Consider the following 17,998-nt stretch of genomic DNA (forward strand, 5'->3'; position numbering starts at 1 on the left):
ACGCGCATGTGTGTGTGTGTGTGTGTGTGTGTGTGTGTGTGTGTATTAGAACAAACTCAGGACCTCATGCTCTTGGTTTTTTGTTTTTGTTTTTTTTTTTGCTCATGGTTGGCAAGCTACCACTTAAGTCCCATCACATTTCAGGCTTCTTGATGGTTAACTGGAGATCAGTGTCATGAATTTATCTGCCCAGGCTGGCTTTGAAGCAAGATCCTCAGATTTCATCTTCCTGGGTAGCTAGTGATAAATTTCTGACATTGAATTTGTTTCTAAAGCAAAACTACCGTCCCAGAGTAACAGAGCTAACAGAATGACTTTTCTTTTGATGAAAGTGTTATGGAGTGTCTGTCAGTAGACATTCTGATGAATCTTAATTTCTGTAACAAGTGGGAGTACTAAATCAAGGGACTGAGCACCTACAGTCACTACACTGTTGCCAGTCACAGCCAAGCTTGTTGTATGGAGGGCCCAGTGCTATTGAAGCAGGTACTAAGAATATTGAAGATATTAAGTAACATTAAAAAAAAAAACAAAACAACTATGCTTTTTCATTGAGATTCACAGGAGAGAAAGCAATACCAAGGAGGTAAGCATGTTATAGAAAGAGCAAGCACAGAGCACAGAGCTAGCCTGGCAGGCTCTGTGGACAGTTTCAGGAAAGAGAAAGCACAGGTTATAGGCTAAGGTAGAGGAGGCTATAAGGAGACAACCTTGCACTTGCAGCAGGAAGAAGAAAACAGGCAACACAGTGGGCTTACTGCATAGTCTGTGAAGGAAGGCATTCCCATGAGTTTCTCAAGAGGACAAGAATCAATTTTGTGGTAAATATTCAAATACGATAACAAATGAATATTAAAAACAAAAGGACCAACAAAGAGTCTTTTTACAGTGCCTAATGGACCAAATCTAAGAAGCTGATCAAACATTTCATTATCAGCCTTTAAGACAATGTTTATCTACAATTCTGATAGCTCATTCTCTACCAAGTAATTCTCCTGTCATACATAAAATGTTATAAAAGGATAAGGAATATTCTATGGGGTTTTTCTGTTGTTTTGGATTTTTAGTGGTGGGCCATGGTTTGAACTCAGGGCCTTGCCAAGCAAACTCTACCACTTAAGCCATGAAGCTGGCCATTTCACTTTGGTTAGCTTTGATTACGGTCTTGATATTTGCCCTGACCAGCCAGGACCATGGTCCAGTCTGGAGTTACGGGTGTTTGCCACCATAGCCACATTTTGTTTTTAATTAGTTGAGAGGATTTTAAAAGTTTTTGCCCAGCTTCCCAAGTAGTTAAGAGTTATTTGTGTGAGTCACTGTACTTTATAAGGTAAACCATTTTGCTTTTCAAGAAATGTTAGCTGGGCACCAGTGGCTCACGCCTATAATCCTAGCTATTCAGGAGATTGAGACCTGAGGATTGAAGTTCAAAGCCAACCCGGGCAGGAAAGTCCATGAGACTCTTATCTCAAATTAAGCCCCCCCAAAACAGGAGTACAGCTGTGGCTCAAAGTGTAGAGAACTGGCCTTGAGTGAAAAAGCAAAGGGACAGTGCCCACGCCTTGAATTCAAGCCCCATGACCGAAAGAAAATTTGAAAGAAAGAAAGAGAGAGAGACAGATACAGAGAGAGAGAGAAAAGAGAGAAAAGAATGGAAGAAAAGAAAGGAAGAGAGAGAGAGAGAAAAAAAAACCATCTCCAGTGTTAAGTTGATTTTACAGGAGATAATTTGTTAATCACAGCTGAAGCATCACTGAACATTTAATGTGATCATTCTAGCATTGTGCCCGAGGTAATCTCTCACTCAGCAAAGTTGAGATCCTAAATTCCTTAGTCCCAGATATGTTTTAAGAACTTCATTAAGTAAAAAGACACCAACCCTTGTTAGGTAATAATTTTTAGGTATAAATAATGTTTACACATTCTCTTTGATTGTATAATATGCTTTGCCTCTTATCTGTGCTGTCGAAGTGCATGTTTCTGATTTCATTCACGTTTTTCTTTCTCCTTTCCTCTCTCCTCCCCACATGGAAACATTATTCCTAACAGCTGTTCTAAGGATCTAAAAATACCATCCTTCCACATGCTTCCAATGCTTCCAGGTTCTTTTGCAGTTCCTAACAGGGAAAAGCTCTTGGAACTGTTTTTTGTTTTTTTTTTAAATAGAATTTTGAGAGTTTAGGATGAACTGGGAAACAATTTCTAATTATTTACCTACCAGCCAGAATTTACAGTGACTTAGAGGAAGAGTGGGGGCTATTTGAGTCTAGCACTGGGCAAAAGAGTTTACACAGACTGCTTCATTTCATCTTGAAACGTGCAGTCAACACATACACACGAAGAGAAGCAGTTCAGGGAGGCTCACGGGGTAACCCACCCACACCGGAGCTCAGCTTGGACTTTCCGGAGTCCTCCAGGACCTCTCTACCACACGCCCCTGCAGGGCCCCTGCAGCCTGCTCCCACTACCCACTGTGCTTGCTGAGAACTCTGGTGGAAGCCACCTTGTGAACCTTATCTTTAACTAAAAGGCCCCTTGTTTCTGTTATTTGAAACCCATACAACATCAGTGTAATTAATATTTATCTCTATTTATTAAAACACAGTTCATTATTTTTTTGTTTTGTTTTTGTTGTTGTTTTTTATTGTTTTATTGTAATTAGTAAAAGGGTTACATGATATTTGCCAGATAGAAGGTGCATTAATTCACATACATTGATACCCTTTCACATGTCTTGGTACCCATTACCCTCCCCCCCACACCCCCCACCCACATTTCATTATTTTCTTTCATGTTTATATGCTCCTTTTACCCTTCCCTATTCTTATCACTAAAGCATTGTATTACTTAGGATACAACTTATTGAAAGTGAAATGATCATTTTTATAGGTGCCAAAGGCCAACTATATTGATCATAACAATTTACTTAATTCTAAAATAGACTATAGAAGACTTTAAAAAAAATTTCTATGATTGCAGGCCTGGACAAGGTGTGTGGAAGAACCAGTCAGTGCAAATCTGTTTTCCCAGTGACTCTGAGCCCTGAACGTCTCAGTTCAGTCTCACTCAGCTCCCACAGAAGCAAATGAGGATGAGTGAAAGCACTCATCAGAGTAAAACAATTCAATTTCCATATTTAACAATGAAATATTGGAAAATACCAGTGAACTTTCCCAGCAGGTTTAAACAATATTCACCCTACTTTTTCTTTCTAAACCTAAGGTGCTTATATATGCCTTCATCATTCCCATTTTTTAGAATTTGCCTGTGGAGATTAATATGTGCTCAATGTAGCACTTACACGAGAGCAGGCTCCCAAGGAAGAGACTGTCCCACAGTGGATGCTCCTGAGCTAGGACTCAAATCACAAAAGCAGGGTGCTAATGCCTGTTTCTAGAGCCTAGCACACATGTGGCCTTGGCCTCCAATGACAACAGCAGTCATGTTTACATCACAAGATTTTTGAGGATATAAAATGAGATTGAATAACAGATACACACTAGAATGACAAATGACCAGTGCTCAATAAACAGTAGCCATGGCCGGGAGTTTGGCCTAGTGGTTAAAGTGCTTGCTTAGTATGCATGAAGTCCCGGGTTCGATTCCTCGGCACCACATACATAGAAAAAAGCCGAAAGTAGTGCTGAGGCTCAAGAGGTAGAGCTCTAGCCTTGAGAAAGTCCAAGGACAGTGCTCAGGCCCTGAGCTCAAGCCCAGGACTGGCAAAAAAAAAATAAATAAATAAAATAAAATAAACAGTAGCCATTATTATTTGGAAGCAACATTTAGAATGCCACAACATTTCTAAAGGTGTACTTTACATTCAGATTAAGGTGAGTCAGGCACCAGTGGCTCACATCTGTAACCCTAGTTATTCAGAAAGCTGAGATCTGAGGATTGCCATGCCAAGTCAGCCAAAGCAGGAAAGTCCATAAGACGCTTATGTCCAATTAACTACAAAGCTGGCAGTGGCTCAAATGACAAGAATGTTAGCCTTGAACACATAAGCCCAGGAACAGCAGCCAACCCCTGAGTTCAAGATCCAGGATCAGCAAAAAATAAATACCTAAAATAAAGGTAAGACTTCAACTATGTATTTCATGTACATATATGAAACTTAAATAATTAGCTCAAGTGGCTTCTCTTGGGAGAAAGACACATGAAGTTAAACTGGAAGCAATGGCTGGTTTCACAAAATGAATAATAAGATTTTTTAAAATAATGAAGTAGCTGAAATCATTTAATGTATAAAAACATAAGTGATGCATACACATTTCTAGAAATGACCTTTCCTGCGTGGGCTGGCTTGAAGTCATTCTGCTCTCATTCTTAGCCTCTCAAGTAGCTAGGATTCCAGGTGTGAGTCACTGGTGCCCTGCTAGAAATGACCTTTTGTGCACAAAGTATCTGAATTTTACATCATACTAAGTGTGGAAGAAGCTTAGCTATAGTTTTCCAGTGTAATTATAATACATACCGGTCCATCTGTTAGCAGCTTCTTTGGCTACTTTATTTGCTTGACCTGAAAGAAAGTATACATATAAAATTATAATTACTATGTTTATATTATGAAATTACCTTCAGCTATCCATAGATTGTTTTTCACATGAAGAATTTTTATAAGATATACATAAATACATATTATTCACAATCATATATATATGTACACAACACATTATATACATCATTATTATATTATATATGATGTTTATTATGGCTACTTTAAAAAACCCAAATAGTGAAGAAACATTATATATTACAAACTTGTTCAAATTCCTAAAGAAATTTTAGATATCTGTAGTTATTATTTTTTTCTGCCACAAGTGAGGATTAAACTCAGGGCCTTGAACTCTCAATGTTTCCAGTCAAGATTGTTACTCCATCATTTGAGCCATGCCTCAAATTCTGACCTCTTACTGGCTAATTGAACTCTGGGCCTGGGCATTGTGGCTGAGTTCTTCAGCTCATGACTACTGCCCTACTTCTTGAGCCACAGCGCCACTTCCAGTTTTCTGGTGGTTAACTGGAGATAAGAGTCTCAGGGACTGTAATGCCCGGGCTGGCTTTGAACCATGATCCTCAGACCTCAGTCTCCTGAAGATCTAGGATTACAGGAGTGAGCCACCATATCTGGCAACGTTTATCTTTTGATTCAAATATAATTTACACAGCACAGAATTCGCCATATTATTTAGTGGTTTTAAAAAATTAAAACCACATGGCTGTACAGCCATTGTCATTATCTGAAATTCCATAACGTATTACCTTTTTTTTTTCTTTTAGTAGTAGTGGGGTTTGAACTCAGCACTTGTGCTGGCTAGGCAAGTACTCTGCAACTTTAGACAAGCCTCCAGTCCAATTATAGAACATTTTCATCACACAAAAGGAACTTGTGTACCCATCAGCAGTGATGACATATTCCTTGCCCTTCAGCCCCAGACAACCACTAATCTATTTTCTGTCTCTATGGATTTTCTTCATGCACCACAATGTTTCCTTTATGATTCAAGGTTCCTTTATGTTTTGGCATGCATCAATATCTATATTCTACAATCTGCTTATTTATTCACCAGCTAATGGACATTTGGGTTGTTTCCACTAATCTGAATAATTTAATAACTTTTGTATGTATGAAGATGCTTTCAGGTATCTAGGAATGGAACTGCTGGCTCATTGGTAATTATGTATCATTCTGGGTGAACAAATAAACTTTTTCCAAGACAGTGGCATATTATTTTATAATCCTATAATATGCCAATCTGGATATATAGGGTTTCAATTTTTCCACATCATCACCCATTTATTATTGTCCTCAAAAAAAATTTTTTTTTGTCTGTCTTAATGAGTATAAAGAAGCATTTCACTGCGGTTTTGACTTGCATTTCCCTAGTATCTTTCCTGTACGTTCACTGGCTATTTGTATAATTTTTCCTGGAAAAAAGTTTGCTGAAAAAAAAAGTTTGATCAAATCTGAGTATTTTTAAATGAGATTGCTACTTATTATTTGTATGACTGTTATTGTTATAAAGCTTTATATACATACAGAATATGCAAATATTTCTTCCATTCCATCTTGATAATGTATACAAGTTTTTTATTTATTTATTTTTGTCAGTCATGGGACCTGAACTCTGGGCCTGGGCATTGTCCCTGAGCTTTTCAGCTCAAGGTTACCACCCTACCCCTTGAGCCACAGCATCACTTCTGATTTTCTGGTTGTTAACTGAAGATAAGAGTCTCACGGTCTTTAGTTTCCGAGCTGGCTTTGAACTGCGATCCTCAGATCTCAGCCTCCTGAGTAGCTAGGATTATAGGCATGAGCCACCTCGCCTAGCTAGTTTTTAATTTTTATTAAACTGTTATATACTCTATGTTTTCTTCTGCTTTTGATGTCATATTCAAGAAACTTTCTAATCTGAGGATGAAGTAATACATATCTCTACAATTGCCCTTTTTTTGTATAAAATGGATATTTTTCATGTACTATTATCTCCCTTTCTCCTCCAACTCCTCCCTCCTTTTTCTTCCTTCTCAAACTTTTTTTAAGGCAGTGTTGGGATTTGAACTCAGATTCTTGTGCATGTTAGGCAAGTGCTCTGCCAGTTGAGCTACATATCCCCAAATTCTTTTCTTTAGTAGTAAGCTTCCAGATAGAGTCTCACACTTTTTGGTAGGGCTAGCTTTAGACATGATTATCTTTACCTACGTTTCCTTTATACCTGGGTACCACTGTGCCCACCCTGCTTGTTCTCTGAGATAGGGCCTCACAATTTCTTGTAATCTGGACTTGTTTTGAATTGTGATCCTTCTATAATCAACTCCCAAGTAGCTAGGATTATAGGCATAAACCACCTGTTCAACTTCTCCTTATATAAAAGGAAATACAAGCACACACATATCTATATATACACATACATACATAGAGGTCTGTAATAATTATTTACCTTACATTATCTTAATTTGATGTGTGTGTGTGTGTGTGTTGTGTGTGCGCTCGCGCGCATGTGTGCACTGGAACTTAAACTGGAGCCTGGGTGCTGTCGCTTTATTCTTATGATCAAGTTGGCACTCTACTACTTGAGCCGCAGCTCTACTTCTGGTCTTTTAGTGGTTAATTTGAAGTAAGAGTCCCTCCCACAGTCTTTCCTCCCCAGGTTGGCATCAAACTGTGATTCTCAGATCGTAGCATTCTGAATAGCTAGGATTATATGCGTGAACCACTAGTGCTTGGCTGGCCTTCATTTTTGAAGGAAAATGTTTCTGGATATGGAATTCTTGCTACATAGATACACTTCCTGCTCTGTGAACAGTGTCTCAACACCTTTGGCCTCTGTGAGACCTAACAGAAAACAAGGCATTCCTCTCACTGAAGATTCATATTGCTATGACCTGCTTTTGTCAAGATTCTATCTTTAGACTTACTTGATTATGAAGTGTCTATGCATATGTTTTTCATCAAATCTAGATTATTCTTAGCCATTTTATTTTCAGATAGTCTACCCTCTTTCTCCTCTCTTTCTGGTATGTACATTTACACTCCTGATGTTTAACATCAAAACTGTTATTTCTCATTGTTCTTTCTGTTCGTCAGATTGGAAATTTCCCACTGAACTGTGTTCAGTTTACTGATTTTATTCTTCAACTTATTTAAGCTTCTGTTAACCACTTGGTGAATTTTTTCATGGCCTCAACTGTAGTTTGTTTTTTTTTTTTTTCTGAGACAGGGATCTCATTATATAGAAGGTTAGCACAGTAAAAATAAAATATTGTTTTACCTCTCATTTCTTGGATATGTTTAACTAGTCTTGCTTATGCTTGCTAAATGGTGTTAATAATTCAATTATATAAAACAAGTATTTCTCACAGGCCTTAATGAAAAAAGGTACACATAGCCATGACAATGTGAACCAAGGGTTATGCCTACTATCAGCAATTAGTGCTCCAAAATAAACTGTAACACTAAGGCTTAAGTAAGCCTGAGTGTTCTAATATGGATTTGATAGCTAAACTATTAAGAACCAAATCCTATTAAAGTCAATTTGTAAAATCCATAAGCCTTTAATCCAGTATAATCTGTTCTATTGTAACCTGATAGTTCAAATCCTTTGAAAACCTCTTTTTTTCCTTTTCTTGGGTCAGGCTTGAACTCTGGGCTTGGGTGCTGTCCCTGAGCTCTCTAACTCAAGGCTACCACTCTACTGAGCCACAGCACCACTTCCAGTTTTCTGGTGGTTAATTGGAGATAAGAGTCTCACAAGCTGGCTTTGAACTGCAGTCCTCATATCTCAGCCTCCTAAATAGTGAGGATTATAGGCTTGAGCCACTGGTGCCCAGATGATAATCATTTTTGTACCTACAAGAATGATGGAACCAAGACATGTGAAAGGGTATCAATGTATGTGAATTAATGCACCTTCTATCTGGCAAATATCATGTAACCCTTTTACTAATTACAATTAAAAAAAAAAAAAAAAAGAATGATGGAGTTCTGTGCAGGACCAAATGAGCTCCTTCTCTGTCTTCTCAGTTTCCCAAGCCTATATTTTATGCTCTTATCCTCTGTCCCATCACACGTCCTTATTTTTTAAATGCTTATAACTTTTCAAGGTAACGACTACTCAACGCTTAACAGAAATTCTTAGTGGAAATATGAAGAAAATATTTTTCTACTTACAAAGTTAGAGCACTCAGAAAACTTTTTTTTTTGGTCAGTTCTGAGGCTTGAACTCTGGGCCTGGGCACTGTCCCTGAACTCTTCAGCTCAAGGCTACCACCCTACCCCTTGAGCCACAGTGCCATTTCCAGTTTTCTAGTGGTTAATTGGACATAAGAGTCTCACGGTCTTTAGTGCTTGGGATGGCTTTGAACCATGATCCTCAGATCTCAGCGTCCTGAGAAGCTAGGATTACAGGTGTGAGTCATCACACCCAGCTTAGAAAACTCTTTAACTTGGTTTATTTTTCATATATAAATATATACATTAAGATATACATACACACATCTCTATATATACATACATATACATATATAGATAGATGTATACATATACACACACACATCTACATATAGTGTGTGTGTGGGGGGGTGTATGTAGTAGAAACTTACGTATTTCTTCCACAACTTGTGGGTCACATTCTTTGTACTTTTCTACTTCTGCCTTACACTTTTCCTTTTGGTCCCGGAGTGAAGAAAGCTCTTTTAGTAGCATGGTTCGCTCTTCCTGCATTCAAAATAGTTTTAGGTTCAATCAGGAAATGGAATTTCATGTTATAAAATGATACTTTTTTTTTTTTTTTTTTTTGCCAGTCCTGGGCTTGAGCTCAGGGCCTGAGCACTGTCCTTGGACTTTCTCAAGGCTAGAGCTCTACCACTTGAGCCTCAGCACCACTTCCGGCTTTTTTCTATGTATGTGGTACCGAGGAATCGAACCTGGGTCTTCATGCATGCTAGGCAAGCACTTTAACCACTAGGCCAAACTCTGGCCCATAAAATAATACATTTTATAGACAATTTCTATAAACGATTTGTTAGGCTTCTGATATACATTAATCCCGTTGGCTGTGTTGAATGAAATTCCTTGTATAATTACTTAAATATAATAAAAAAAAATACATAGTTGGCTCTCTGTATCCATGGGATCAATTTCAGATTTAACCAAAAAAATACTTGGAAAAAAATTACCCAAGTACTGAACATGTACATACTTTTTCTTGTCATTATTGCCTAAACAATACAGTGTTACAACAATTAACACAGTATTAGTTGTAAGTAATAAAGAGGTGATACAAGGATAAGGTAAGCCTTAGGCAAATGTTACACCATTTGCTTTTTATTTTTTTGAGGGGAGGGGGTTGAACATAGGGCCTGGTGTTACTAGCAGGAGCTGTACTCTTGAGCCATACCACCAGTGTTTCCTTGTTGATTCATATGTTATTTAAAGGTAGGGCTCATTTTTTACCCAAGATCAGAGTAGATCTTTCTGTCTACAGTCTCCCACCTAGCTAGGACCATGGTACATCCCACCACATCCAGTTTATTAAGTAAATGGGACTCGGCTAACTTTTTGCTAGGGTTGGCCTTGAAATTCTAGATCTTGACATCCTGAGTAGCTGGTTTTACAGGTGTGAGCCCCCATGTTTGATCTATACCATTTTTTAATTAAAAAAAAAAAAAAAGGAAAGCCAGGCATGGTGGCTCACACCTGTAATTCTAACTACTCAGGAGGCTGAGATCTGAGGATCGATATTCAAAGCCAGCCCGGGCACTAAAGAACTTGAGACTCTTATCTCCAATTAATCACTAGAAAAGGGGAAGTGGGGCTGTGGCTCAGTAGGGTGGTAGCCTTGAACTGAAGAGGTCAGACCCAGAGTTCAAAGCCCCATGACCCATAAAAAAAAAAAAAAAAAAAAAGGATAGAAATTCCTAGATTTTGGTTTCCTCAGAAGGCCCAGTCCCCCATGGAAACAAAAAGAAGCTGAACATACATATAGGAACAGTATAAAAACAAACAAAATTTTCATGTTACTCTGAAATCTCAAGCATCTTTTGTATCTACTAAATAATTAAATACAGGAAAATATGGTTACTGATTCTATTAGGATAAACCAAAAGATGTCTGTGTTAGATATAAAAGTATATTATCTTGCTTTTGGGCGCAATTTCATTAGAGTTATGCATATAAGTAACAGTTTATGGTAACATCAAGGATTATATAATTATCCTTTAAAAAAATGTTCTGAGCTTGGCACTCAGACCAGAGGTCAAACCCCAGGAACAGGAACATGCTTTAGATGATTTTTCAACCAGAAAGGATGATTAACCTTTATAAATAATTAAAGCAACTGAAATATACTGTCAAAGATTATAGTTTATAAGATATATCTGAGACAAAATACAATAAAATTCAAGTAGTCAAAATGTTCCTTGCATTTTTTTTTTTAATAGGTCATGGGGCTTGAACTCTGGGCGTAGGTACTGTCCCTGAGCTCTTCAGCTCAAGGCTACTGCCCTACCCCTTGAGCCACAGCCCCACTTCCAGCCTGGCTGCCTTTGAACTGTAATCCTCAGACCTCAGCATCCTGAGTAGTTAGCATTACAGGTGTGAGCCACTGGCACCCAGTGCCAAAACAACTTTGCAGTGGCCTAGATCTACACTTTCCAAGGCACAAGTCACTAGCTGCATATGGCTTGTGAAAACATAAGATGTAGCTACAACGACTGAATTTAACTGTATTTAATGTTAATGTAAACAGCTAGATATAGTTAATTTTTACTACATTAGCACAGTTCAGGACAGATTTAGAATAACTAGAACAAGAATAAATAAGTAAATAGAATATTTGCTATCAACAATTAAAGTACCCAGGATTCAAGAGGATAGAGAAGAGGAATAAAAGCTAATGAAGACTGGGGGCCGGGAGTTTGGCCTAGTGGTAGAGTGCTTGCCTAGCATGCACAAAGGCCCGGGTTCGATTCCTCGGTACCACATACCTAGAAAAAAGCCAGAGTGGTACTGAGGCTCAAGTGGTAGAGCACTAGCCTTGAGAAAAATCCAAGGACAGTGCTCAGGCCCTGAGCTCAAGCCCAGGACTGCTCCCCCCTCAAAAAAAAAAAAAAAAAAAAAAGCTAATGAAGACAGAAGTGGATTGGTGAACATTTGTGCAAGTGGCGCTAACTCTCCAGAAACTCTGATTGAAGCCTTCTTCATTTCTAGAACGAAGATCTGTATTCACTTCCTTGGCAATACTATCAATCAGATATGAACAGGAAATAGTAGCAGATAACTACCTCCTAGGACCCTTACCAGGATCAGTAAATACAGAAGGTGCATTTGTTATTACTTGGTTTATAGTAAGCACAATAGACCTATTAGCTATTTCTTCAGCAGCTGCTCCATGAACAATCACTGGTACATGAAGTGGTAAGTATTTCTGAAAATGCCCCAGCTAGTAAGATTTCATCTTTCTCAGAAGTCTTTCTGTATCATTACACCTTTCTGATAACTGAAGGGTCCAAACTAGGGTAACTGCTAGAGCACATAGTACTTTTTAAAGGAAAATAGATCAATGTCCATTTAAATAATTTAAAAATACTACAAAGCCACAGAGACATTGTGGTGATTATTTAAAGTTTATGTGCCAAAAGTAAAAAACAAAAATCTTAAAAATGTACATAAATTATAATAGGTCTTACTATATACCAGATAATCTCCTACATACTTTTATTCCCATTTTACAAATAAGAAAACAGAACAGAGAATTCAAAATACTTTCAAACTCAGGCAGTCTAGCTGCAGGGTACACATATATACTGTATCTTTGCATATGTATAAATGCTATATGTATGTATATGTATAGACACACAGAATTTATATTATTGAAGAATCTTCAGTCACAAACATACCGTATCTTGTCGGCCAATTTTAGCTTTCTCAATGCTCTTCTGTAGGTACGCGTGCTTTTGGCTTCCCTCAGACAACTAGAAAATCAAAAACAAATAAAAAGACTCATGTCATGTAGCTCAGGAAGAGAAAATGAAATTTGTTTTTGACTCCAGGAGTATGTCACAAAAAAAGTCAAAGACTATACCAAGAAAGCAATTTTTTATCCTATCCAGGAAAATGAATCAGCTTTCTGTCAGCCTTCAGTCATTTCTACACAGTCCTCATTTATCTGGCTTTCTACCTCTACCCCAAATCACCTCTACAGCCCAAATTAGTTACAAACTGAACTTGAAGATAAAAAATAGGTTTCTTATACTTCAAATTTCAATTTACTTCTGATGAAAGTCTTTAAAAACACTTTCTTATAGACTTACAATACTATGGTGTGTTTCACTAGAAGTGATGAGTGTATTATTCCCTCCAAAGAAAGCACTTTTCAAGAAACAGCATACTTTAGAAACTGCACTCTCCAAGGGAGGGGACAGTAGGGTGATCTCTTGGGCTACTGCCAATGTAAGGTATGTCTCATATGTCTTGCAGTATGTCAGTTTAACTATTTCCTCAACCTTGAAAGTAGAAAGAGTATATGTCTCTCCACAGAGGGGCAGCAGGTATGGGACACCTATTAGCATGTGACCAGGCATCAGCCATAAAGGACTGGTATGGAATCAAACTAATGCTTCCCTCCCCAATTGTACTTATCTCACCTGGAGCTTGAAAACTCACAACATCACATCTTTTGCTATAAACTAGTCACAAATTACAACTCATCTAGTGATGAGAAAAAGCTTCCTTAGCTTATTAAAAATGACATTTAACAATACAGCATTTGCCAAACCAGTTGTACCTCTTCTTGAGGTATATATACCTCATATACATATTTCTAATAGATGTCACAGCCAAAATAAGTGATAAAATAAGTGATAAAATTCTAAACTTAGCAAGATATAGTTCTTTATACAAAGGTTTTTACTTATCAAATAAAGCTAAATTTAAAATGCTAATATTCTAGCCTGACGCAGTGGCTCACACCTGTAATCCTAGCTACTCAGGAGGCCAAGATCTGAGGATTGTGGTTGAAAGCCCCCCCAGGCACTAAAGAACGGGAGACTTATCCCCAATTAGTCGCTCTAGAAATGGGGAAGTGGGACTGTGACTCTAGGGGTAGGGAAGTAGCCTGGAGCTGAAGAGCTCAGGGACAGTACCCAGGCCCAGAGTTCAAGCCCCATGACCCACCAAAAACAAAAAAAAAAGCTAATATTCCACCTGAAATACATTTAAAGAGGTATGCAACATGTATATTCAAAAATAGAAGATCTTTCCAATTAAAATACCCACACAGTTCTATACTGGTGGTGCAAGCTTATAATCCTAGCTACTTATGAGACTGAGGTAAGATTTTCACTATTTGAAACTAGCGTGGGTAGGAAAGTTGGTGAAACTCTTCTGTCCAATTAACCCAAAGTTGTAGAACACTAACCTTGAGCTGAAGAACTTGGGGACAAAGCCCTGGCCTTGAGGACAAGCTCCATGACCACCACCACCACCAAAACAAAAGAGCCAACAGGGGATATGTATTTTTATATGAAACAATTTGAAGGACAGCTGAATCAAGAATTCTTTAATTCTAATAATGATAATCTTATGTTTGAGTATATGTATGAATTAATTTATGAATTTTCACATTAAATAATAGAGAATAACACAGTCTAAAGTATATCACCAAGAGAGAAGCTTCTACAAGTTAATCTAAGTACAGCAGTTCAGTTTGACTCCTCAAAATCTTCCCACTGAAAACAATGAAACTCACCAGGGTGCCTTGTAATCAGTTTTCTGTCTGTACACCTATCAGAAGCACTCCTGCTAGAGTTCCTAACATGCACTTTGGAAGTAAGCCAAAGCAGGCCTGGAGCAGTAAGAGCCAAGCCTTAGGCTCTGTACATTTATCATGTGAACCAGCAATTCTCAAACTTGTTAAAACATAGGCTGTTGGGTCCCATCTTCAAGTTTCTGAACAGTGGAAGGGGAATGGGGAATCAAAACCATAGCTTTACACATGCCAGACAAGAGCTCTACCCCACTGAGCCTATGTCCCACCCAAGAATTTGGATTTATAACATGTTCCCCTATAGTTGTGGTCATTACAATTCTGGGAAGTACTACTGATCTACACATAAAGTTGTTTTCTTATAGTAACAAATCCAGTTAAAATAAGTAAATATGAATTATATAAACTGTCATAAGTAAAAATGAATTATATAAACTCTTAAGAAAAATAATTTAGAAATATCTGTAATCATAAATTCAAAGCATAAATATTTACAAAAATATAAAAGAATATACTATGTATTTTAAGAAGGTATTCACCATATAATTCCATTAAAGAGCAAACTGTTGTGGTTTATCTACAAGTAAATCCAAAGCCAACCATATATGTTATAGCAAGAGCATTCCCAAATTTCACTAAGGCAAACAATCTTTTTTTAAATCGAATAGCTCAGAATACAGCAGCAGCTACAACAACAAAAATGACCCATAATTAGTAAAAACAGGATTTCATCTTTAGATTTGAAGATCTAGCACAATGCTTCTCTTTGAATGCATTCCAGGTCTCCTATTAGAGACACTCTGGGTAGAGAAATATAATGCTCACATTTTCTAAAGGGCTAATTTACTGTCTGAAGGAACTGCCTATTCATAGGAAAACAGACAAATTCAAGTTGGCTTCTTTGGAATTCTATTTGCCCTTTTTTAGAAATAAAGAAATCTCAAAGAATGAGGGGAAGAATACAGAGATTTTCACAGGTGGGGAAAAAAATATCAAGGAACAGAGAATAAGGAAAGTGACCAGATCAGTCTCCACTGCTTCCGAAGATTCATTCATATTTTTTTAATGCATGAAATTATTTGCATTTCTATGTATTTAAAACCTTGTTAGAGTATGTACAATTTAATATGGACAAATTTTTTCATTGAGGAATTTCTCATAAGGAAACACTGAAAAGACCCACTTAAACATACATGTTTGAGCAATGTTATCATCTCAATATGAGAGAAAGGTTACATCGGGATTTCCTGGTACCAATGTATTACAATTATGCAATCAGAGAATGGGGGAAACAAGATGACTGGGAGGGGGTGGGGGAAAGGAAAGGGGGACAAAAACATGGGAAGGGGTATCAATGTGCGAGAAGTAATGTTCCCACTATCTGATGAATGTAACTGTAACCCCTCTGTACATTACCCCGAAAATAAAATAAAAAAATTAAAATTAAAATTAAAAAATGTGTTACAAGCCTTTTTCCCTGAAGTCCTGGGGCTTGGACTTGGCACCTGAGCACTGTTCCTGAGTTTCTTTTGTTCAAGGCTAGGACTTTATCACCTGATCCATGGCACCACTTCTGGCCTTTTCTGTTTATATGGTACTAAGGAATTGAATCCAGGGCTTCATGAATGCTAGGCAAGTACTCTACTACTAAACCACATTCCCAGCCTTAGAAGACTTTTTAATGACACTGAAAACTTCACAGAATAATAACACTGAGTTTTTAGAGATGCAAACAAAACTGCAATTTACTTAGAGCCTATCTATGACCAAAAGTAAACTTCAAAAAAATCTACAATGGTGGGCAATGGTTTTCTTCATGTTATTAAAATCTCCTATATAATGAGCATGTTATTAATTTCCTAGCTACTCAGAAGGCTAAGATCTGAGGGTCACGGTTCAAAGCCAGGCCAGAAATTAACCACCAGAAAACTAGAAGTGGTGCTGTGGCCCTAGGGATAGGGCAATAGCCTTGAGCTGAAGAGCTCAGAGACAGCGCCCAGCCCCAGAGTTCAAGTCCCATGATCAACAAAAATAAATGAATAAATAAATAAATATAAAATGTGAACGACACAAAAAGCCCTTTATTTTTTCAGAAGTCTTTTTAAGTTCATGGAAAAACTTGGGCAGAAGATACAGAGATTTCACATATAAACCCAACCCTTCCTCTAACATAGCCTCTCCCCACTATTAAAATTCCATACCAATAAGTACTACTGTTACAATTCATGAACCTACATGAACATCTCAGCTTCTATCAGCATTCCCTCTTGGTGGTGGATATTCCATAAGGTTTGACAAATAAGGCCGCCATAGAAGGACAAGGAAGAGTAATTCACTCCCCTAAACATCCCCTGTGCTCTACTTACTCATCCCTCCCTACACCTAACCTCTGGCAACTACTGTCTTTATAGTTTTGCCTTTACCAGAATGGTTGGACTCATTTTCACTTAGCAGTATGCATTTAACATTCTTAAATCTTTTTTATAGCTTGAAAACTAATTTCTTTGCAACACTGAATAATATTCCACCATATGGATAGCCCACAGCCTGTTCATATACTGAACTACTGAAAAACACCTTGGCTGCTTCCAAGTTTGGGCCATTATGAATAAATCTGCTATGAAAATTTGTGCGTGGGTTTGGCATAGATTCCATTTTCAACGCACTTGGGAAAATGCTAAGGAGCATGGTGCTGGGTCACGTGGTAAGAGTATGTGTAGTTTTATAAGAAAAACTGCTCAACTGTGTTCCCAAATGACTCTACAGTTTTGTATTCCCAACAGCAATGAGTGGCTGGTTCCTTGGTGGCCATCCTTGAAGGTTATTAATACTGGTGATACTAACAATTGCAAAGCACTGATAACCCTTTGAGGAACAAAACATTTCCAAGGCTACCAACAAAAATTAATGATACACACAATTTTGACACTGCCACCACCTGGTGGCATGGCCACACTAAAGCTCTAGGTATATCTTTACAGGGGGATATGCTTTTACAGAGCTGCCATTAGAAACCTGTACCTTCCACAAAACATGAAAGTGTTGGGATAATGGAACAGGCAATTCTATAGCCAATCTCCATCCACTATGAAGTCCCACTAATAAGAAGTAAAACATCATCTAGTGAAATTTTTACAACTATGTAAAGCATATTTGTTTTTTGGGGTTTTTTTGTTTTTGTTACACTTGAAGTTATAACCATGAGACCTTCAGATCATCTTTAATAATGATTGCCCCCACAATCCAAAGGCAAGGAGAAAGATGTTTTCTGATTTAATTTTCAGTCCTACTTTAAGAATGTTCATTCTCAAGAGACAAGTACATTCCTGCACATAAGTGGAATCACTGGCAGAGCCAAAGCCAAACAGGAATGATTAGGGGAAAAAGAAAAAAAGGAAGATAATTAGGCATCCCTCTGACAACTGCTCCAATCTGGAAATAATTAACAGGAAACTCAAAGGAAGTTAACATTACAGTTATGCAAAATGGAGAATAAGTAAACCCTTCATGCAACCCTGCATGTGGAATCTGATACAATTCAACATCTTTGTAAAATTCCACCATCAACTTGCAGCATTTAAATCTCTAACCCTCTTTTTTTTTTTTTTAAGGACATCAATTACATAATCTACTCTTTCATGGATATATCTGACCTTCAGCAGGTCATAGCAGGTTACAAGGTTTTTTTTATGAAGCACATACCATAACTTCTAATTTTTTTTTTTTTT

The 17,998-nt window shown here is 37.6% G+C and overlaps 1 protein-coding gene across 1 annotated transcript in view; it reads right to left on the minus strand.

The window, feature by feature from the left end:
• Nucleotides 1–17,998, minus strand: part of Mnd1 (meiotic nuclear divisions 1) — a 32,567-nt gene that overhangs the window by 1,298 nt on the left and 13,271 nt on the right. Inside the window, exons 5-7 of the mRNA XM_090356582.1 lie at nt 12,403–12,477; nt 9,106–9,220; nt 4,478–4,522 (exon numbers count right to left, since the gene is read on the minus strand). Of these exons, the coding sequence (XP_090212708.1) occupies nt 4,478–4,522; nt 9,106–9,220; nt 12,403–12,477 (235 nt within the window). The remainder of the gene's footprint in view (nt 1–4,477; nt 4,523–9,105; nt 9,221–12,402; nt 12,478–17,998) is intronic.

The sequence above is a fragment of the Megascapheus bottae genome, chromosome 23 (assembly GCF_031878675.1).
Source record: "Megascapheus bottae isolate mThoBot1 chromosome 23, mThoBot2.hap1, whole genome shotgun sequence".
NCBI lineage: Eukaryota > Metazoa > Chordata > Mammalia > Rodentia > Geomyidae > Megascapheus > Megascapheus bottae.